This window comes from Lepisosteus platostomus, chromosome 11 (assembly GCF_059453375.1).
Source record: "Lepisosteus platostomus isolate fLepPlt1 chromosome 11, fLepPlt1.hap1, whole genome shotgun sequence".
NCBI classification, from domain to species: Eukaryota; Metazoa; Chordata; class Actinopteri; order Semionotiformes; family Lepisosteidae; genus Lepisosteus; species Lepisosteus platostomus.
The window spans coordinates 12,233,893-12,257,989 of record NC_142621.1 but is presented as its reverse complement, the minus strand read 5'-3'; the positions used below and the strand labels follow the sequence as shown (position 1 = coordinate 12,257,989).

At 33.8% G+C, this 24,097-nt stretch overlaps 1 protein-coding gene across 2 annotated transcripts in view; it reads left to right on the top strand.

Moving 5' to 3' along the window:
* Window positions 1-20,931, top strand: part of cdc73 (cell division cycle 73, Paf1/RNA polymerase II complex component, homolog (S. cerevisiae)) — a 73,783-nt gene extending 52,852 nt beyond the window's left edge. For both annotated transcript variants that reach the window (XM_088598472.1, XM_088598471.1), the window contains exons 11-17: window positions 1,682-1,739; window positions 3,157-3,192; window positions 3,751-3,838; window positions 13,075-13,236; window positions 15,446-15,546; window positions 17,553-17,694; window positions 20,132-20,931. In XM_088598472.1, the coding sequence (XP_088454598.1) occupies window positions 1,682-1,739; window positions 3,157-3,192; window positions 3,751-3,838; window positions 13,075-13,236; window positions 15,446-15,546; window positions 17,553-17,694; window positions 20,132-20,168 (624 nt within the window). In that variant the 3' untranslated portion in view covers window positions 20,169-20,931. The remainder of the gene's footprint in view (window positions 1-1,681; window positions 1,740-3,156; window positions 3,193-3,750; window positions 3,839-13,074; window positions 13,237-15,445; window positions 15,547-17,552; window positions 17,695-20,131) is intronic.
* The last annotated feature ends 3,166 nt before the right edge of the window (window positions 20,932-24,097 follow it).

Here is a 24,097-nt window from a genome sequence, read left to right as displayed (position 1 = left end):
CTTTTCTATGTGCCCAGATTAAATTTGCTGACATGTATTGATTTTTTTAAGGAAAGCAGTTAGAGACCCAGACCTTCAAAAGGAATCATTGGAATTCAGAGCCAGTTGGAGCTGCAGTGCATCAATGTCCTAATTTCTTCATATTCATAGCTATTAAAGATTCACTGTGTGCGTGCACTTCCCATCTAAGTTCTTTTGGTTTATCACTACAGATTCTGTTGAGTTACCGTGCCCTTCAAATGTATTGGGACCGGAAACTCAAAGCTGTTTTTTGTTTTTGTCTTATGTAATGTGTGTATGATTAAGATTAATATGAATAAGTACAATGTCATATACATTTTGTTTTTGGGTATTAAAACATACTTTGTGCTAAACCCAGTGATTTTATGTCGCCATAAGTATTGGGACACATTCACTTTAAGTAAATGTCAGAGGGTAAAAGTCATTATTTGGCTGTCTTTCCCTTTGAGACAATAACTACATTGAGTCTTTATGCATTCCTTTATGCATTTCTGTTCCTGCATATGCTTGTGGTGTATTGTTTGGGTCGTTGTGATGGTGCGTTACTTCATTCTGCTCAGCCAGGCACAATTCATAGTGTAGCATCAGGATCTAGAAAGCCTGCTGTGGTTGTGGACTCTGCAATTAGAGTAGCAAGGTTCTGATCAATACCAGGCGTCTTCCACCCATTCCTAATATTGGATTAAGTAGAAAATATTCCCGGATTGGTGTACTTGGTTACAATGCAGTCTTGTCCTGTTTCAGTAATTCTAAAATTTTTACAGGAACTCTTTGGAAAAAGGCATGCCCCCCTCTAATCTTAAAGTTCATCTTGTGGGCATTTATATGTGCCATGGGAAAATGACTTGGTATCCCCAGGGATGCAGGGGGGGTAAAGGATGGGGACACTAGCCACCTGGGTTGATATCAGGTTTACTTGAATGACATACCCATTTAAGTACATGTTAAATAGAGCAAAGTTTGATTTTGAAGTTCTGAAATTGATTGTAAATCAACTGTACATTCACTTCTGTTGTACTTGATACAATTCATAAGTATTTTCATAGGAATATGCCAGAGTAAGCTTGTATTACTATTTTATCTAATTTTAGCTATATCTGTCAATGTTAAAGTTGCACAAAATAGCACTGTAGCGCTTCTCTATGTACATAAACCTCCTAAGAGTTTAAGCCTTCCTTTTGTGTGTACTTTTTGTCCTCTAATTTGAGGAGCCTCTTCCTTGCAGGAATGAATTTAATTTGAACCCTACAATGAACCTTTCTTTATGGGAATTTCCAGAGTAGGCATGAGCCTAAATATATATCCTAGTACTACTTAATATTATTGAAATGGAAAAAATGCACAGGCAAGTTTTTTTTTTAATTAAGCTATTTTGAATGTATTTAATTTTATCTACCATTTAAATAATTTATGATTTCTTTTGGTTTAAGTAATAAAAATAGGAGGCTGATAAGCGGAAAAATAATATTTAAAATAGATTAGTAGTATGATTGTGTATTCACGGACAAATATCCCTTCAGCTGAGTGAATACATGTTATTACTAAGGATATTGGAAACATCTAGAGGGGAGAATCACATTGTTGTTTTATATATTAATTACTAGTAAAATACTTTTTGTAGTTTGTGTAAAATATTGTAATGTTTTGTTACTTTTTTCAGGAAGGGGCTTCAGCCAGAAAAGCGCAGACACCAACAGTACAGCCTGTACCAAGACCAGGTATTAATCTAATGTTGTTAGCTTTAATTAATAACAATTTTGTTGTGTGATAAGTATTTAGAGTGTGTCAAAATGTTTGTGTGCATATGCATTTGTATGGATTATTATTTACAAATTTAAATGGCTATTTTGCTTTCTAGAATTGAACATGGTAATAGGACTTTATCTGAAATCATTTTATGCACGTTTTTTTTTGCACAACAGGGAGGGAGAAGTAGTTTAATGAATGTTTCATGTCAACATTCCATATTTCATGTTGTTGTTTAGCAGTCTTTGACTGTTGAGAATGTGCATGAAATGTTTGTTTTCCTGTTAGTTTGGAAAAGCAGTGGGAGTATATTCCTGTTACCTTAAAATGCTCAACTTTCTAATGTGTGACTACTAATATTCTTTTTCTTGTCTGCAAGTTTAATTATGCATATATATTTCTGTTGATATTTTCTAGGGTCTTAGTTAAAGCTTTTGCAATATCTGAAGCACAAACCTTATGTCATCAACAAGATTTTACAATGTGGAAATTGTTTCTATATATGGAATGGCACCTTTGGTTGGAAACAGAAACACAGCTTTGTTGGGGTCCTTTAACAGTGTATCTAGATTAATGGAAGCATTAGAGCTCACTATGATTTTTATACTTGTTCTCATTGCTTCTCTGTTGAAAATACTTTTTGTTTTTTCAGATTTTCAACAAATGTCTGTTTTTACCACATTGCATAACCAGAGGACAATCTGTGCTTTTATAATTTTACTTTGTGGACACCTTTACTAATATACTAACATTAGTACATACTTCCTATATAGTGTATACCAATATACTTCAGAAAATCAGAAGCAAGTTCAGACATCTGCAGCTTTTAGTCTAAAGATTCTGTTTAGTGATTCTGTTAATGTTTTTTTTTTTTTATAGATTGATATTCACCTGCATAAAGGACCTACTTGAACTAAACAAAATTTTGGTTCTTTGAAAGCTTGTCAAAGCTTCTGAAGCTAAAAAAATGTGAAAAACACTTAAGCCAGAATAAATCAAATAAGATCAAATGTTCTTAGGTTTCAGTAGGGTGGTTTTAGGGGTGGGGGGCTCATTATGCACTACATAATAGAAATGTTTTCTTTTTCAGTTCAGAAATCTAAACCTGGAATTGTTAGAATTTTTTTGCCATTTTCTTTTTTTCCCCTCAGGAATATATAGGATATATAGGAGTGCCTAATAAACCTACTAGATGAACGTTTTTCTTTTCTCACTGACATTTGCCCAGCTGCTTTTTATTCAAAAGATGTCAAACCTTTGTTGCAAAAGTTCAAAAACTGCAACCACAAAAAAGTTACGTATATTGATGTCTTTTAGTACTTTAGTAGTCTTTTTATTATATAAAGTGAAAACTTTCATATGCTAACAGTTTTTTTTAATTCTTTTTAGTTTCTCAAGCCAGACCTCCTCCAAACCAAAAGAAAGGTAAGGTGTTGTGAGATTTGATGTGTCCATTTTCTAAACATCAAATTAACTAATGTAGAAAGAAAGATGCAAACCTTTAAACTTCTACCTAACCTATTCTAACAATCCATTTTATTATGTTAAAAGACTGATAAAATAGTTGTTGCTTACAGTTAATGATCCATATTATTAATGATCTGTATTGTCAACACTTTGGTGATCTAAGGTTTTCATTGTTCCTTTATAAACAATTCTCAGATTGTCTACCAAGAAATTAGTCCCAGACTGTCCTTTTTTCAGGATAACCTATCTCTCAGCTAATTCCATTTCACTACATGGTCATACATTCAAAAGTAGTGACATAGTTTTATTTGCCCAAATATATCTGCTCCATTCTTCATTGGAAACCTCATAATTGCTTCAGAACCAATGTGGAAGCTGTTATATTTAAATGAATCTTGAGGAACATTATTAAATTTTCCACAATATATAAACATGCATTGTTTTCTGTATTTCTGACTGTAAAACTGCAGAAGTGAAACGGTTCCTCCAGATGCTACAATTTTTTTTTTTTTCTAGGATCTCGAACCCCTATTATCATCATACCTGCAGCAACTACTTCATTAGTCACCATGCTGAATGCAAAAGATCTTCTGCAGGACTTAAAGTAAGTAAATCGTAAAACAGTGTCCAAAATGTCTATATTAATTTATAATTTAAAGAAATTATACATTTCTTTAAAAAGGTGAGTATATGATCTATATGGCTACTGAATATGTTTGATTGTTTAAATTACTTTCAGCCTTTTGTCTGCCATTACTAGACAAAGTAGGATTAAACCAGTATCTTATATATTCTTAGTATAAGTAAGGAAAAAAATACTAATCCTTGTTGAAATCACTATAATGCTATAATTTCATATGACTTATTAAATTGTTAGAATTGCCCCACTGAAGACAATGTATTATACAATGTTGCTTTTAGAAAACAATTGTTTTTTCAAATTTTTAGACGGCCAGGATTTTGAATGTTGTCTTTTTACAATTTTGATGGAACATTTGACTTTGATTTTTAAGGGGAAAAACGTTACTGCCTTGTACTGAATGGCACGTTGATGTATTGGATGCCTTTAGGATCAGACATAAATCCTGTGACATGCAATCCTATGAAATCCCTTGTGGAAATGGTTTGCATTTAAAATGTCCAATTAGTTATCCTTTTCTGGTGTTCACAGAACAGATCTCTTGTGGAATAAGTAAACCATAACCTTTGGGGCTTAATTATATGAAAACTACTTGCAAAATAATGAAGGATATTTCTTAATTATATTTAGTGCAACAGAAATCATTAAAATGTCTTAATTGTTTTTGAAATTCTTTAGAAAGCTTGTTGTTTTAATTTTATTGGATAATAGTCTTCTTTTTTTTCTAACTTCAGTCCGAGTTCAAAAAGTCAGTGAATCAATATTAGTAGTTGTTTATTAAGTCAGTCTAGTCAGCTGTTCATAAAGATCATAAAACCAGGCTAAAATTCATTCTGTGATCTACCACTGCTATCGACCCTCAGCTTCCACTGCAGTATGTGATCTACAAAGACATTAATGAAGGCAGCGCTGTTCAGGAATGATGTTATTTGAAATGATTTCTCATTTTGCTAAGTATTCTACTGGTAATTGTTAAAATTTTTCTGGGGAGGATTACTCTGCTACTATCCCTGATCTTAGCCATTTTCACACTTCTTGAGAAATTTGTTCTAATTTTTACCAGGTTTCCTATGACTTCTTTCTTTGAAAAAGAGCACTAGTGGTTTAGCTAGAATGTTTTGGTATCAAGTCATTTTGACCTACGTGTTGATTATTTCTCATACTCGTTCACTCCCTTTATTACTCATTATGAACGTTAACACCCATGATGGTTCAACACCAGCCACATGAAAAAAATTGTTTTGCATGTACTATGTTTGAGATGTCATAATGTTTAGAGAGTGAGATAAAACCCTCAAAGTAATCAAGCCTTTCTCTTATATGATAAACCCTCTCTCCCAGAATTCAAACATCACAATTCAGTATGTAATCAATTGTGCTAATGCCTATTTTGGAGAAATTCCTTTTGCATATCTGTACAGACCATGATTTCTGAAAAGAAACATAGTCTACAATGCTATCTGCACCCCTTCTTTGTTCTATGAAAAGGGAGTGGGGGGCACATACAGCTGTCACTGAAAACCCTGGAGAACTACCACCAAAATCTCAAGATGAATCTTCACAGCAATGGCAAAAGTATAGAAGAAACTCCTCCATCTTCACCAAAGCCAAAACCTGCAAGGCAGCACTGGTGCTTCAGTGAGCTAAATGTGCAGTGTCTGCATACCAGACAGTCAGCTCTCTAAACAAGTCATCTTTTCCCAACTTAGCCAATTTCAGTGAACTAAAGGTGACCAGTAAGGAAAGGATATTTAAGAAGAATATCAAGATAGCCACAATTCAGAACTGGTAGGAGCAGGCAAACACATTTCTTTGTCACCATATTACTTCTCAAATTGCTGTTCATTCAGAAGAAAATTATGAGTCTGGAAGCAGAAAAATTGATACCAACAAACCTTCAGACAGTCTTCATCCCTACATCATCTGCTTCGTCAGTCAAAGATTTTGTCTCAAGAATCAGACTACTGAGCCCATGAATGACTAGACCTTTATGAATGACTAGACTGTGGTCTTTTTTTAAACACCAATCTGTTTAAAATAACAAAACATATTTTACAATATTAAAGTACAGTACAGGAGAACATTGTTACTGAAGAAATTGAATGTTTTTCTAGATATGAAATACATTTCCTTATTTTGTCTTATTCACTGGCCTAAACACAGATGTAAGTGTTTTACAAGAGCTGCTTGAGAATGGACATTCAATGAGCAGCTTTCAGGAGTATGGTATATAAAATACATTTTATTTTATTTTATGTTGTCTACACAGCCCCACAACTAGATACTGCCCTGCAAGTTAAATGTTGCATTTTAAAAAAAGCACAGTTAAGAACAGAATGTGAGACTTGACATGCATTAAAAATATTTTAGTGTTTCTTTAGCACATTTTGCTTTGAAGTTCAATTAAAATAAAATTTTGAATATTGTTTAAAATAAAGATCTAAAAACCACACCAGCCACTATTAATGCTGATAAATTATTTTCCTGCCATTTATAAGGATGTAATTAATGATGTTCATTGGATAAAGTTTTTTTTTTTTTAAATGCATTCAGAGGTATAGATGGCAGTTAAAAATCTGCAGATTTGTCAGCAGGCTTGTCCTGAGATTAAAAATCTGTAATATCAAAGATTATAAAATAAGATATAACTGATCAATTGGACATTTATTTTCTCACTGCTCTTTTTAATGCTAAAGCTTTTGGATCCATCTCATAATTGTGTGATGAGGGAACATTGATCTAGGTAACTCTGGTTGCAGAAATAATCGGTGCATCTCTCAAACTGATTTCCTTTGTCAAGACAACAGGTTGTGGGTTTGATTTGGTTTTCTTTCATGTTTTGTTGTGCAGGGATTTGCCTGGAAGCCACACTTTCAGTTCCTGTCAGAAATACCAAAATGCTAATACTTTTACTGTCATCCATTTTATATGTATGTATTAAGTTATGAATGGTTTAGATATTCATTATTTTACTCTAGGTATACTACCTGAAATTCCTAAAGACCTAACTGAAGTAATTCAGTATATTCTAATAACGTTTCTTCTTAGATTTTTGTTTTAAGCAGCACCTCTGCCTTTATATATATATACTATGAGCTGTCAGAACCTAAATGTTCCTTCAAATGTTATAATTAAATTAAAACAAAAGATTTTTAATAATGCTCTTAAGGAGCAAATAAGTAGGTCTACCAGTGTTTGGAAATAAAGACCCATAAGGACCCAGCATCATGAGATTGATTTTAGAAGCTAAATTACGTTTGAAATTGTAAGCTAAGGGCTTTTAATTTAATTAAATTGCCTGCACATGTGCATGTTCGTATGTAAAGATAATACAAATACATAGTAGTATGTATGTCAAAAGAGTAATTGCCATTGCAAGTGTTTTATAAGTCCATAACACTATGAAATAGTCTTGAAGTGCAAACTCAATTGTTCTCAGTTGACGCATAAATGGAGCTGGAGATATTTAAAATGCCCTTAAGATTAGTTTTAGAAAATTAGAAAGTCTACGTTGTAAAGCACAGAGCAAGCCACATCTTTATGCTTAATCCCACACCACTGTTCAGTGTGAAAATGCTGATTGAAAATTGAAACTGAAGAATTGTTTGGGGGGTTATTTTTGTTATATTCAAGATGTGTATTTTCTTCACTGGTTATGTTTACCAATTATAATTGCTGTGTTTGAGCTAAGCTTCGTCTGATAATTATGCCGCCATGTTGTAGTTTAGATCTGATTTTAAATGGTGGGACTGTAAACCTGTTTCCATTGTAAACTATTGCTCACAGCATTGCTTCAGGTTGTTTGCATCTGGTTCACAGTTTCATTTCTCTCAGTAGGTAGCCATTTGGCAAGCACTTGGTTATCCAGTGCAGAATCATGCTTTTGGCTAGCCATGCTTTATCTTAGAGTTTGTGTATGCAGAGGATGGGCTTTTAAACATAAAGCACTAAAACACTTCAGGTAGTTATTCTTCATAAATATACTTGCTGGTTGAATGGGATTTCTGAAAAATATATTTTTGCCTTTATCTTGAGAATTTTTTACCATGCCTCTTGGGAAACATTTTTCTTTAATTTTGAGATTTGTTTCTTATTAAAACTTCATGGAGTAGTTGCTGTATCTTGCCCATTACCCATCTCATTAATATTGTCCCCACTTATGGTTTAATAGTGTACATGGTGGAGAAAATCTGACTTCATGATCCTTTATACATTTCTTATCTGAATCTTTAGTGGTACATAGGTACTAGGTGTGTTTTAAAAGGTGTTTATTTAAAACATTTAAGGATTCACTGTTAACTAACAGCTGACTTTTATGGCATATTGTTGTCAATCAAAATGAGTGAATGGGTATGGAAAAGGAAAGTATGTGATTGAAGCGAACCAGGAGGACTTAACATTTGAAAGCTAAATGTAAAACTGATTGACACAAACGTACTATTTAAAATATATATACATATTTAAATTGACAAGCATAATGAGTAGGATGTTCACAAGTCATGTAAACTATTTTTCTTGCCATTGAAGCCTTTTAAATGGAATCTTGCTTAAAATTGGAATTTTTTTTGTGGAACAGGCATTTATTTCTGAAAACATTTATGAACACTGGAAAGGTTATTTTTAAATCAGCCTTTTAACTTTAAAAGTGTGGAGTTAATAGAAGGACGTGGCCCTGCCATGTTTTCAAGGATGATAGGCTGTCTGCATGAAAGGCATAGAGCATCTCATCCTAGGTTCAAATATATTAAGGCCCATCAATTATACTTAACATTGTAAACCCAGTGCTTCATGCTGGTCAAAGGTTCTGTGTGCTACTCTTCAGTTTTTTATGCCAAATAATGAAGACTTTTTGAACATATTTTTGGGGCTGTTGAATGCTTGAAAAGCTTTGTGTGTGTTTGTGACAGTCAGAGCCCTGACTCATACCTAATTGACATGCAGAAAAGCTGCATTTCCCTTCAGAAGCTTCCTTGGATGAGCAGCCTCAGCCTTTTCTCGGTCTTCAGTGTAATTTATAATTGGTGAGGGTTTCAAGCAAGTATGTTCTGAAGTTGGCACATAGGGTGCATTTAAAATGAGAGGGGAAACATTCCTAAAGCTACATTTGTAATTAGTGTTCCTTTCCTTTTCCTTTTATTATTCTCAGATTGCTTTTAGTATGAAGTCACGTGATCATTGTAATTGATTCTTAATATATTCATGGTCTGTTTTAGCCATGGAAAATTGTAGCACCTGTGATAAATGTGTGATGCGGACTATTTATTCTCTGTATATGGATTATTCCTCTTTTTTTGTTATAATGCTTTCAATGTATTACGTTTAATACTATGAAGAGTGTTAGTTGCATTTTTTTACTTGTGAAAACTAATTGTGTTCTGTGATAGTATGAAAATGATTGAAGATTTCTCAGAGCTGTGTTACAGAACCAAACACCTGCTATCGTAACACGTTTACCAAGATTGATAGAGTTTCCCGCATGCTTTATCTTCCACTTGGGAGATTTAAGAAGAATTCCACCAATATGAAAATACTCCATTCTCTAAGTAGTTTTTAACTTTAGTGTTTAATACCTGATAAGGAGCAGGAATCTCATGATAAGATCAAATTTTTTCTCTCTATACTATTATTCTGTTCCTCATCTGTTTTTTGTAAGTATGTCGCATGGTAACATAAGTCTTTGACCATTTTCCGGAACATGGTAGTGTTCCATTTCTTCACTCAGATCTGGCTGAAAACGTAGCTAGGAATCACTGCCAATGAAACGCCTTAATACCAACTTTAGTGACACCATGTACATAAGACCCTTGAGTGGGGTGGGGAGGCCCCTTTCTCAAATACAGCGCCCTAATCATTCCAGGCATTTTAAAGAATTCCCCCCACCCCCGTCGCATGAAACAGTATTTAATAAGCTACCTATCGATGTATCCTTTTTGCAGCACTTAAAAGCACTGTCTGAATCCTTGATTGCAGTAAGGTTTTCAAATAGCCATCTCTTCTCTATTAAACTGAAGTCAGAAATAAATTGAGATAGTCATTATATTAATAAATCAAGGTTAACCTGCAATTACCTTTTTGTGATATTCAGTGTGATGAGCCCTTGAAAATCAAATTCATTTGTATTTGGTAATTCCTCATTTTTCATTTTTTTTGCCTTGAATATGCCAGGTTCACCACAAAAAATACCTGTAAGAAATCTAAGAACTTTACCTTTTCTAAAAGCTAAAATTCCTTCATTCATAACATTAATGATAACTAACAGCCATGCATTTGTTGCACACAGATTTGTATAATACCGTGGCTTTCCTTTTAAGCAGATTGAATTTTATATCACTAACAAATGTCAAAACTAATAAATCCTGTCACTTTCTGTCTCGGGTGCAGTATTGTTTTTGCGAATGTCACTTACAACAGAAATACCCCTCACTGTGCTTTGATTGTATTCAGAAGCCCTGCTTGATGTTGCTGCCTGAGGTACACAAGGCTAGAAAACCTGAAAGGCGATATAGTCCTATGAATCTGACTTGTCTTGCAGTGACAGGTTTGAGATTTTTCTTTTTCTCCCTGTGTTTCAGTTCTTGTCCTCAAACAAGATAATTGACTTTTTTTTTTTACATTTTCAGTATTTATATATTTGTCCCTGATTTTAAATGGTCTTCTGGGCAGGGCCATAATTGTTTTACGGAGTGTTTCAGACACTACAGTGTACTAGACACTTACAAGCACATTGTTTAGAGAATCACATTCAACAAATTACCTGTTTTATTGCCGTAAGACTTATTCAGATTTTTTTTTCAGTGCTGTATTAAGATGTCAAGATTAGTATAATTTGGAGATGTGAAAGTGGTACACAGCATGTTTCAGTTAAAGTAGTGGTAAGTTTTACCTTTAACTGATGCAGTTATGGTCATCTCAACTGAATCAATGATTTGTATTTAAGCAGCAATTTCTGTTTCTTTTTTCTTCATATTTTATATAGGTGCTTGAGTGTTGACCCGTATTTTCATATGTGCACACTTTACATATAAAAACATTACCGACAGATTTGTGCTGTTTATTTTAAATACTTTCAATTAGAAATTCTCAATCAAAATTGATTTAAGTCTGAAATAAGTATAGTAAAGACGTATCATGTGTGTGTGATGCTGATGTACTGTTGGAACTGCAAACCTCTCAGTACTTCATATTAATGTAAACTGCTATATAATTAATCAACACATTCTGGTAGAATTAAAGTGATTTGTCTTACATTTCTTTGTTGCAAGACCATTACTGTCACCGATGGAAGGATTAGTATTAATTGCTACTTGGGGTAACTACTGTTACAAAGAAGTGGTCATCATTCTTATCTTCCATACATGTTCAGATACATTTTAGAAAAATGAATTCTAATTTAAGAGAGGGAAGACGGGAATATTAAAAGTGACAAAAATGAATGAAACGCCCTTCGTCTTAAAAGTTTGAACATTCGACTGTATAGATCCTTACTTCAGCTTTCAGTCCTAAGCTTGAGAACATTGTTAAGCTGATGAAAAGTAGCTAATGAAGTCTGGCAGTTTTTCTGAAACGATATTGAAGCTTCACATCTTTCCGATGCGACTAGGGCAAAAACTTTGAGAATATGTTCCCACTGATGACTTGGAGCTTTTGTTTGTAGCGTAGTCAGCATCACTTAAGGGTTTTGTATACCAACTTAATTTAAAACTTTATTAAGCAGTGATATGCATAGGAAAGTTTTTGTTACATTTATAAATAAGAACTTCTGTAAGGTTGACCTAGATCAGTATTTTATTAAACCATTTGCATTATTCTAAGTCTTCTTCTTAAAGATATTATGTTTGCTTTTTTCTAAGATATGTGTTTTTTTCAAGTTTTCAAAGCCCAAAACAGTAATCCCAAATTCAAGAAACCTTGTTTAGACAGTAACATCATTGGAACACTATATTCCTGCATGCTGAGCTCAATAGTAGAAAGTATTTTTTTTCCTTAATTGAATCCTGTGATTTTTTTTTATACCTGTTAAATTGCGTCTGATGGATGACATTTGTCAGATATAGAATTACTGATTCTCCAGTTTAAATCCTTGATTCACATCAATGTACTTGTTAACCAGCTGCTTCTGATGATGTTTGTCATCCGATTTAAAAGTTTGTGGAAATGAGCAAGATGTCACACATTGAATGTCTGCTTCTATCCAGTGCTTCTTAATTATCCTACCAGACCAGTTCATCACAATTGAATCCCTTTGTCAGTTACTAAATGTGGGTGTGAAGTGGCTTTTGAAAACGAAATGCTGACGGGGCGATAAGCATTTAGACAATTATTGTGCTTCTGAGTAACTAAAAACTAATGTTAAGTGATATGCCATACTGTGGTGTGGCACAAACATTTGCCAAAGAAAAATTTGTTTTCAGAAGTTGGTGTACAGGCATTATAGGGACTGAGGAATAATAGTTTTTGTTCACCCTGTTATGTTGGAAAGAAGAAAATCCCTTTAGTCTAAAAAAAGTCTCTCTACATTATACAACAATGAATTGTTTGTTTTTTTTAATAAACATTGTCAACCAGCTCACAAATTTAACAGAAGGGGGAACAAGCCCTTGGAGCAGGGTCCCCAATCCTGGTACCAAAGGGCCAGAATGTATGTTTTCTAGGTCTCTTTAAAACATCGGAACCAGAAAAGCTACAAGAACCTGTCAAACTGCTCCAGTTAAGCCAATAATGAGCTTATTCTGGCCGATAGAAGCCCAGCTTGTAGAACTCTCCCTCTAGTACCAGGACTGCAAATTCACTGTCAATCTGGGATTGTAGGACATTGTATACCATTACCTCCAGATGTTAAATCAGCTACAAGTTAAAAATGAGCCTAGAGATTGGTTACATTCTTCATATTACATTCCTTACCATGATTACCACTTGCAGTCGTTAATGATTAAGGATACAACTCGAAGGAAAATGGTTTACTTCAAAGCACGATTTTATTATTTGTTTATTACCTGAAGTACAAGCTGAATCCCTTAAATGTATAAATTGTTCATTATAATTTTTTCAAAGAAGTCTAAGTAAGTCCCAGGAAAAGATTGAAGTTTATATTTTCTTTATAGTTTTATTTTATGTACTGTGAAGTTGCAATTATCAATTTTCTCTGCCCTGTCTCTTGAAACCTAGTTTTTGGTAGTACTAAAATGTACAAAATTTCAAAGGTTTGTGACGTCCGAGGAAAAGAAAAAACAAGGATTTCAACGAGAAAATGAAGTCTTACTTCAGAGGCGAAAGGATCAGATTCAACCAGGTGGAACAACACTGAGTGTCACTGTGCCATACAGGGTGATAGACCAGCCCCTCAAACTGGCTCCCCAGGACTGGTATGTATTAATAGTAAAGGTTCAAATGAGCTCTTGGGAGTTTTTTTTTTTTATAAAGAGCATCTACAGTGAAGTTGATGGCTGCCTTAGACATTTTTGCTATTTAGTCTCCATTTCCCTGTTTGAAAAGATTTTGTTTTTTGGACTGCAGAAGCATTGGAGTCCTTGTCTTTGGGTCTGTTGGACAGTGATCTAACACTTATCCATATAAATAGCACAGCTACAAAACATAGTCCTTCACAATCACAAATTGGAAAAGCATAGATTTTTATTTCAGATTTGTTAGATGCTAGGAATGTTAAAATTACATTATATGTTTTCTTACATCTGTAATGTTATTTTGAAAATATCATGCAGGACAAAGTAGTCTTTACTAATTCCAGAAGAAGTAAAATCCACATGAAGTTTTAGGACTACCTTCATACAGAGGAAATACAAATAGAAACCTAACATTTTGGTGTGCTGTCCTTCCTTACATTCTTGCTTAATTTGTTTAGATGTATGATTCTGGTTTCTCATTCCCATAGGTTATTGGGTTGGATTCACATTCTATATTTTTGAAATTCATATATAAAGGGAAGCAACCATGTTGTCCATTCTATAGACTGAAAGGTTTTAAGGATGGCGGCTCATGCAATATAGGTTTTGAAATCTGATTCATAGGTTTACCTCTAAAACATGAGAGATTGCATTTGGTCCCATAATTATACATGATTTATCTTTAAGTAGAAAAAGTAACTAGTAACTAATTAGGGGGCATGTCCGTTTTCCAGTTTTTGTAATTAAAAAATCCCTTCTAGGCACTTCAACTTTCCCTGTTCTCTTTCTTTTCATTGGTGTGACAAATTTGTATTGTAGCCAATATTTGCTAATACAATATGTTAAATAAAATTGGTTTTCATGAATTCCAGTACTTTCAATTGAAATACAGGCTTCCAGCCTCTTTGTTCTTCTATACTGGCATCTCCTTTCTTTAGTGTGCCAGTGGGTAAAGATGTCTAAAACACCCCATGCAAAATCAGTTGCACCTTAGTAAGACTGGATTTCTTTTTTTTATTGTGTGCTACATTTAAACCCGTATATTATTTGACATAGTGACTTAAATGGAATAAATGGAACATGATTTCCTGAAACAATATTTGATATAAAACCTGCTTCCAAAAATCCCAATCATCCATTTAAATATTCAGCACAGTGCGTTTGACCCCTTAGACAGTATCTTTCTGAAGTTAGTTCATAGTCCCTAGGGAGTGTCCAAAGGTGGTTAAATTCTGTAAACGGGTGTCTTCTTCTTTATCCATATTCAAAATATTTTGTGTTATCACGTGGTGCTAGACGATGATTCTGACCTAGGTGATTTTATTTATAAGGGGAGGCTTAGAGGGATGTGTCACTGAGTTTGAGGCAAAATGGAGGCAGTTATACCATTTGTGTCTTATTTGAAAATTAAAAATTATTAAAAACATAAGCTTTATGAATACTTTTTATAATGTGCTGTGTTATTGTATTATCAAATTCAGTGTCCTTTACAGCACAGTGGTTAGCATTGCTGCCTTGCCACACTAGTGCCCTGGCTTCATTCCTGGAGTAGTATCAATGAGTTTGTATGTTCTCCCTGTGTTTGCTGGGTTTCCTCCGGGTGCTTCATTTTCCTTCATCAGTCTAAAGACATATTGGTAGTTTAATTGGCTTCTGAGAAAATTGTTGAATGTTGTCCATCATGCAATGGACTGAAATCCCATCCTGGGTATATGGCTGCCTTGTGTCTGTTTCTTGCCAGAATGTGCAATTCCCCTGTAGCCTGACCTTGTATTGGATAAAGCTGTTAAAAAAAAAAGTACAGTTGTTCAAAAAGTACACCTTATAGAAAATGGCATATACAATTATACTGATGCCTTTAATATTTCTTCAAAGTGTCTTTTGTTCGATATCAACTTCTTTGCTCCTTTTGCATTTTAAGGTTTTACTGTTAATTGAGTGCATTTATTAATGCATTAATTTAGTTTGAGAAGATTGTGGAATTATTATTTGTTTAAAGCTTCCTTTTTGCACTGTTTATTTTTACATTTTGCAGCATATGTATGTTTAACAAGTTTACCTCTGAAGTGTACAGCATGGATTTAAGTGTATTTACAGATTGAGAATAATTGAAGTATGTGAAAAATATGTGCAACAGATCATCTAAGATTTCTTTTTTCTTTTTCTAAAGGGATCGTGTTGTGGCAGTGTTTGTCCAAGGTCCTGCTTGGCAGTTTAAAGGTTGGCCATGGTTGTTACCTGACGGCTCACCAGTTGATATTTTTGCCAAAAGTAAGTTAAAAAAAATTAAGGTAATGCAAAGGTGAAAAATGAATTTCATGTGTTAGATTTCAAGAAACAAAATGCAACACCATTTTTCTCCTCATCAGTTTAACAACACAATTGAGATGTCAAGATACAGGATTCAAATCCTGACTAGCAGACAGGTTGTTCAGACTCCAGATTGATGTCTACAGAACACCTTTTGGAGGCTGTTTGAAGGCTATTTTCTTTTCATTATCTCTGAGTTCAGCACTGTTATCCTAACCACGTGTACATTGAAGGTCTTATAAAAAAAAAAGGGTTATATAATGCCATTTAGTTTGGAGTTAGATTAAAATAAATCCCAGAAATGAACGAAATTAATCTGAAATCCTGGATTACTTTGTATATGGTCAAAATAAAATAATAAACCTTTCGAGACTACTGAAAGTGTCATATTCCTTGAAATTCTTCAAATTAAATAGTTGCTTATTTTGAACTTTGTCTTGCTGTCAGTTCCCTTGAGCTTATATTTCACTGTTAATGCTGAGGAAGTTCATAGAGCTTACTTTGTCAATGCCATTGAGCATTTTGAATGCTGAAATTAGCACCCCAATGAATAACATATTTAAAGTATGCACTTAATGTGTTCTGTTGTTCTGTTTTCCTTTTTGTATCGCTTCCCCACTATTCCCCTCTGTTGTTTACAAAATGTTAACAATAGTATAACAAATATTTTTCATCGTTTTTCCATTAGTCTTCAAGGTCATGATTTCCCATGTTCTAGTTACAGTTTGTTCTGGCTACTTGCAAGTACGCTGTACTCTACATTAAATGTTTAATAAAATCTCATCTTAAACTTGACTTCTAAAAACATGCATGCATTAAATGTATATTAAACTTGAAATTAACTGTTAAATTTGCTTAGTCTTTCTACCTAAATCATTAAGAATTTCCTTTACAGTTTTTGCGTCTCATCCTATTTTGGTATAATTTGAGATTGAATACTAAAATCTAGATCACTGATATCAGAAAAGGCAGTGGTTCAAATGAAGATCACTATGGTACTCTACTAGCGACGTTACTCCTATGATTTTTAATGAGGGTATCTAAATAAAGACATTATTTTGAAGATAAACTGCTTTACCTTTTATTTACTGTCAGTGCAGAGTTAAATTTAATTTGGTACCAGACAACCTTTTTTCTTTTGATTTAAAAAACAGACAAATTGATAGTTCTGTATAATTATTAATTAGACAATTTATGATAATCTTATATTTTAATTATCTTTTAAACTGTGAAAGTCCGTTTAAGTAGTTATTTCTATAGTTGTCCATCCTCATTGCATTTAAAAGGTGCATCTGCTGTTATATTGCCATTGAGCGAAATGTGAAATCAAAAGCAATACAGTGGTATTAAAAGTATTTACCCCTTGGACTTTTTCACATTTTATAGTGTTATTAATAAATTTGGGAAATTTTGTTTTCACTTTGACATGTTTTGTGTCGATCAGTCGCATAAAATCCCAATTAAATGTTATGGTTCCATTTTATAACACAATAAAATGTAAAAAAAAGTCCTAGGGGGATATTTAATCCACAATATGTTAAATGAACTACCAATAAGAACAAATCTTAAGAGATACTACACAGTCGTAGTGCTCTTGAAATATTGTACACACCCCTATATTAAACCTCTATGTGTATACATGTTTTTTGGTAACCCAAGTCACTTTCAAAAATAAAACGCAAGTAAAATACTCGTAACATTTCATTTTTTCTATTTATGGAATCACATTGATAATTGCCCTTATTATGTCTACAGAATTTTTTTTTAAATATTGCAACTCAAGTTACTCCTTATTTATGTAATTCCAAAATAGAATTCTGCTTGTTGTTTTATTCTTCTGTAAACAATAGAACAAGTTTTTTGGGGGGGCTTGTTTTAAGTTGCTTCTGAAATCTTTGAATGCAATCTATTTAAAAAAGTCTTTTTTGTCTTTCTCCAAAAATAAAACCTTTTTTGTTGTTTTACAGTCAGAGCCTTTCACCTTAAATATGACGAAGCAAAGACTGATCCCAACGTGCAGAAATGGGATGTGACAGTACTGGAGCTGAGCCATCACAAAAGGCATTTGGACAGACCAGTGTTTTTGCGCTTCTGGGAAACTCTGGACAGGTGAGCAAAGTTTTAATTTGTTAAAGGTAGATGCCTTTTTGTTGTGAAATAAATTTTATTACATATACAGTTTGTATATAAGCATTTGTTATTTAAGAGGAATAAAATCTAAAAAACATATATTCTTGTAAACTTCTGCATCTAATTGGGGGTTTATTTATTTACCCCATCTTCTTAAGATAAACTAATCCTGTGGGCCTTACTGTAAAAAATGTACAGTTTTTGATTGCAATGAGAGGGGTTTCCCTTCTTATATTAATTCAGAAAAACTAAAAAAACAAAACATCACGTTATAACATTTTATTGGAATGCGGAGAATATTGTAAACAACACATTTCGTAGTGAACATTCTCTGTACCTTAAAAAATCCAGTGAAAGTTATGATTGCGAAAGGACTTTTTGACAACAGCAAATGCCAAATTGATCTAAAAGCAAATTATTTTTTTCTTAATTAGGTTTATTTGTAATTATCACTGCTTTTCAGAAGTGTTTGCTAAAAAAATTGGCTTTCCTTACTGAAATACTGTAGTTTCATTTTACAAACTTATCTGGATAACTTGAAGCCTTAATCTTTGTCTATCAAATTTGAATGTTAATACAAACTTGAATGATGGAAGCTATAGCAGATATTCACAACCTTTGATGATTTGCTCATTGGCTGTTTGTCTCAAGTGTATGGAATATATTGGGAGTGAAATTTAATGGAAAATAATTTACTTAAGCAGTATATACATTTAAGTCTGTACTCTTTATAGATATTAAAATGATGCTGTCTGAAACTGGTCTAAATACCTCTCAGCTAAACAGCCAGGAACTATGGCAAGCCAAATTATTTAGAGATATCAGTCATTTCAGGATTAGTTAGATATCTCCATCTCCATTATAGATACCTGGAAACATTGGATTTCTTGTAATTTCTTTCAGAAATCTGTAAATTAATTTGATGCAAAGTTATTGCATTTTAAGATATTGTGAAATCTGGTATGACAAAATGGGTTGAAATCTAAAATCATTTGTTAGGTTTCTGAAAACACTTCGGATATCTAACTTTAACACTAGAACTAATCTAAACTCGAGCATCTCTAGCTTTGAAGTTCCAATTTTCAGGTGTTCTTGTAGGTTTTCTTCAAGTGCTGTGGTTTCCTCCCACCTCTCGGAGACACCTTGGCTAGGTTGATTATTTCAAATGATCCCTTTCTCTGTAGCTCTGAAATGAACTGGTATCCTGTCTAGGAGGTGTCCAACCTTTACCAGGATAAGCAGCTTTCTGATGATGGATAGAAAAGCACTGCTTTTAATCTAACAGTAGCTAGTAAATATAGAAATGATAGTTGTAAAACAACTGGTTTGAATGAAAATGTTGACACTTAAACAGTCCACCTCTGAATGTTCAATTCAATTATTCATCATTTGTGTAATTTTCTAATTTCTTATTTTATTGGAGTTTACGTTGCTTATATTGATTTCCTAGTATTTTTTAGTATGGTATTAATCTGTTATTTATAAATACAGGCCTCCCTTGCGAACCACACCCCTGGAACTTGCTCTCGCACAGTTTCTGTGTAATGTACCAGTTATCCCAACCTTGGTCATACTCGGTTCTGCCTGCGGAAGTGTTTAAAAGCATTCGTATTCTCCAACTCTTGTTGTCTTGCCTAGCTCAAGTGTTTTGCTCGCATACCACACATCGCTCTACCCAACTAGGTGTTCTAAGGCCTATTTTTCACATTCACATTGACATGTGATTTCAGTGCTCTCAAGTATGTTTTTTGTTTGTGCGGTAACATAACACCATTTTATTGCTTCCAGTGGTTTAACTATCATTCTCATGATTGCATTTGCAATTTTAAGGGAGAATTCTGAAGGCTCTGTTGCCTGTTGATGATTACTTATGGGCTGTGGAAATCTAACCTATTTCCCGTTTACTCAACTATTTTCCATATCCTCTCATCTATAAGTATATCCAAGACTTTATTTTGGGGTATTTTCAGAAATGTAGCCCCTGTTGGTTCTATAGTGCTTTAGTTTGAATGCTATTGCCCCACCTCGCATTAAGATTATACACAGCAATAAGGCACCTTTCTATTGTGTCTCAGTACCTCTTGTAGTACATTGTTTACTTGACCTGGGTATTTGTATGATTAACGATCACGATAGAAATCACTGAACTTCAAGTATAGTTGTGCATGTAAATTGTAACATCCTTTACTGATAATTGATTCCTGTAATCCTAAATTAAGTTCTGTTTTGCCTAAGTAAGTTCTTACTTTAAAGATATTTTACTGTATTTTGGTTTTCTCTGCTCAAAAATAACAATAGAGCTACAGTATAAGTCTTACCTTTGATGTTATGCGGCAAGGAGCCTTCATTGTATAGAGATTGTTTTGCATTGGTTTGCATCGGAACACTGACTTTCTTTTATTTATAAAACAAACAGGTACATGGTGAAGCACAAATCCCACTTGCGATTCTGAGCTGGAACTGCCACTCATTTCCTGGAGGCTGAATTAAGAAGTATGAGCATCTCCCATGCCTTGGGAAAAGAACTGTTTAACCAGCGTGTCCATGAACTGTCAGAGCGTCATCAGTCCAGAGCAGCCCCCATCCTTTCCAACTTGTCTGTTGGACGTTTTTCTGCATTGGCAAAATGATTGTTGTCCGCCTTAGCTAGAAGTAAAAGTTTGTGCTGCAGCTATTTTTGTTTCGGACAGGGGGTGCCCAGGTTTCTTTTCACACCATATGCTTTCATCTATAAGCATACTCAAAACTATATTTTTCAATATAACAGTCTTTGTTAATGCCAGAAAAAAATCCCTTCACATTGTCCTCCCACAGATGGCTATTTGATATTTTGTTAACTTTCAAAATGTAAAAAAAAGCAACAGATAAATAAAGTCTGCTGAGTATAAGGGACAGTAAGCCACGTTTTGTATTTTGTTTTCCTTTTTGTTTTTCTTTTTTATTACAGTTTTAAAGCAGTAATGTCCATCATTATAGCCATAAAGCCTCACAATTTGAGACTGTTAAGGAGGTCACATTTAGTACAAACAGAAAATGAAAAGGTGTAGAGCAGACTTTATACTGTAGACTGGTCTATACTGAAAAGTTATATATATGTGAATCTTCTTAAAGAAAACATATGCATGACAAATACTTTGAACCTCAAATTAAATTTCATGATGGAAAAATTAAATTGTTAATTTCATAATTATTGTTTTAATAAAGGTTTAAACTGAATATTTGTCACAGTCACTGAGTTTTTTTGAATAATTCATTTATTTAAGAGATTAAGTGCAAATTACAATTTTCGATTACTGTATTTTTTTTTGTTAATGAAGAATGGCATAATTAAGCATCATATTGACATTAATCTGAGTCATCTTATTCACAATAATCAAAGTACTTCTAATATAAAGATGGCGTATTTCCAAAAATGTTTGCCTATGTGAAATACTTTCAGTTTGGGATTTTGGGTGATGCAATTGTTTGAAACTACTGCCACATGTTCAGCATGTCCATAATATTTGAACCTACACTATTGATAACCTGTGTTGGGGGGAAAAAAAGTGGATAACCTTTCAGTCCTCCTTGTTATTAATTTAAAGCTATTCAAAAAAGTGTTACATGTGTAAATGTGTGTGTATGTGAGGTTAATCGAATGCAGAGGCTGGATTCTAAGTTTTTCTTAGCTCACACTGCAGGACACATTAAGAAATGTCACAAAAATAGCAAATTAATTTAGCACTGGCAACAGCTTCATTTCTACAGTTGCAGCTTCATAACATCTTTAGATTTTAATCATAAGAGCATAGAAAGTCAAGTTACACATTTTGGTTATATTTAGACAAAATCAAGTATTTGTGATTCATTTCAGATCATTTTTATTTTCTGTAGTTGCGATAACATCATGTCGTATTGCTCTGAAGTGGCAATAATACTGTTTATAATCTTATACATTTGGCTGTAAATTTAAAACTTAAAGTCTTGGCACCACATAAATGAAGTCCTGCTGCTAAAGAAGTGTAAAAATTATTTTAGGTTAAATCTGAGACTTTTATTCTATTGGCAAAATCCAATTAATTTATTGACTACTAGTTTGACTCTAGTCCTCTGGCTTGTTCTTTACAGTCAAATCTATCAAGGCCATTGAACATTTTGAATATCTGAATCTCTATTCATGTCTAAAACAACTTAGTTTTGTCATGTCAGTGTTGAACATGTTGTTAAGCATAAGAATATACCTGTTTGTTTTTCTTTGGACAGATTTTAGAGATTTATTTTGTCATTATCACTGAAATCTTATACTGTGTTCTAAATGAAGTGTTACTGGTGCATAACATTGCATTTGTAACCAATTTTAGCACAACATTCATTTTTTTAAAAATGTTATACTCTTAACTACATATCTTAAGTTGTTTGCTTATTTCTTTGCTTCTAGTCATTGCCAAGAGGAGGGAAATGATTAATCAACATAAGCATAGTCTTTTTCATTATGAGCAGCTTCTAGGAGCTTATTGTCTTTCACATTTTATATTTGTAATTTGTTGTTCCTACTTGCATGTAATGCTGTGTACCTCTAAATTAAATGTCATCTACCAGGTGTTTACACAGTCATGCATTATCAAAATCTTTTTGAAACACTTCTATAGTGTTTTCTACTCATATGTTATCATTTGTTGAATATATTGAATTAAGGGATGGGGCACCATTATTCCATGCGATTAACTCACACCTGGTTGATGACAATAGAATCTCAGGTTTCATTCTATTACATCCCAAAATGCTTGAGGGGGTTCAGAAAGCCATGACTTATGGGTAGCATCAGTGTCATGCTCATCCAACTGTTAGGTGACTACATCTGCTCTGTGGATAGGGGGATTATCCTCTTAGAAGACACCCCTCCTGGCAGGAAGAAATGCTACAAATTTAGGCGAAGATATGTTCAATACTGTTAAGCAGTGATTACCATTGACCTTGACTTCTAAGGGAATGAATGCACCAAAACCATGCCGCAGAAATATGTTCCATGACATTCTTGAACCACCAGTCCTGTTTGCTGTGTGAGCCAAGCACTCGGGGCTGTACAGTTCTTTCTGCACTGGTCTGTTTGTTGAGAACATGGTGTAGGATGAAATCCATCAATATCAATTTCTCCACTGCTCAGCAGTGCATTGCCTGGGATCTTTGCACCATTGGACTCTCAAATAGCCATTGCTGGTATGATGAGTGGATTGTGCATTGCAATTCAACTACAGTATCCTGCTCTGTGAAGTTCTCTGCAGTCCATTTTTAATTAAACTAGCAAATCGCATATGTGGATGAAATTTGCGGTCTCCACTTGCTTGCTTGTTTTGCCTTGGACTTCGAAATATTGCATGAATATTATGTCCTGTTGTCCCTTGGTGATGTCTATCCCTTAGCGTTTCATGTTGACATTACCTTTGAAACAGTTGGCTGTGCAACATCATAAGCTAAGCCGTCTTGGTCACTGCCCAAACACCCCAACTCTCACCCCTCTTTCAAAGTCACTGCTGAGGTCTTGTACCATGCTAGCTATAATTATAGACCACCTGACCTGTCCTGCATATTTATGTGAGATCCAAAGCATGTCAGGATGTTATTTTCTTCACTAACACATAGGTCACTCCTGTGTGGAAGCCCTTGCTTTCAATACTACTTTCAAGTACTTGGCAGTTAATGGATCTTAATTGATATTTTCTGTCCACTGAAATAATCACTTGTATATCAGTAGATCCCTGTGGTACTTCACTGATTAATACCCAGTTCAAGCAACAATTCCTTATCTGTGCTTTCTCCATCCCATTTTTCAGTCTTTATACACCCATTACCTTATATTTATTTCATCTTCAATTTATTTTTTTTAATTATTTTTTGTGTGTAACTTTAACATAAACCTTCTAATTATTTTTTTAAAAGTAGTACATGATATGCTTTGTTTCTTGTTCTCTTGAATGTGGATATAACTCACTATAAATCCATTAACGTTTACATGATTATTGTTTCTGTAACCTTTCAAGACTTATTGCTCTATAATTACTTGGTTTGGTGTCATCACGGCTTTTATGGATAGATGCTACTGTATATTAGCAATCTTGGATATTATTACAGTCATTTTGAGTGGCGATTTAAAGAGTTTTGGCATAGTTTTGGTGTATAATAACATCCCTCAATCCTTTAATGCAATTCAGAGCATACTGGATTAGGATCACATTTTCAGAATGCTTGCCACTTCCTTATTCTGATTGTTTGAAAAGATGGATCAACACTGGCATTACTTGTAGTAAGGTAAGGGAGTCGTAATGCAATCATTTCTGCTATTTCAGTTACAGCTTCTGAGAAAGCTTTTTCCCCCAATCTAAATGTGTAAAAACGAAAATCTCAC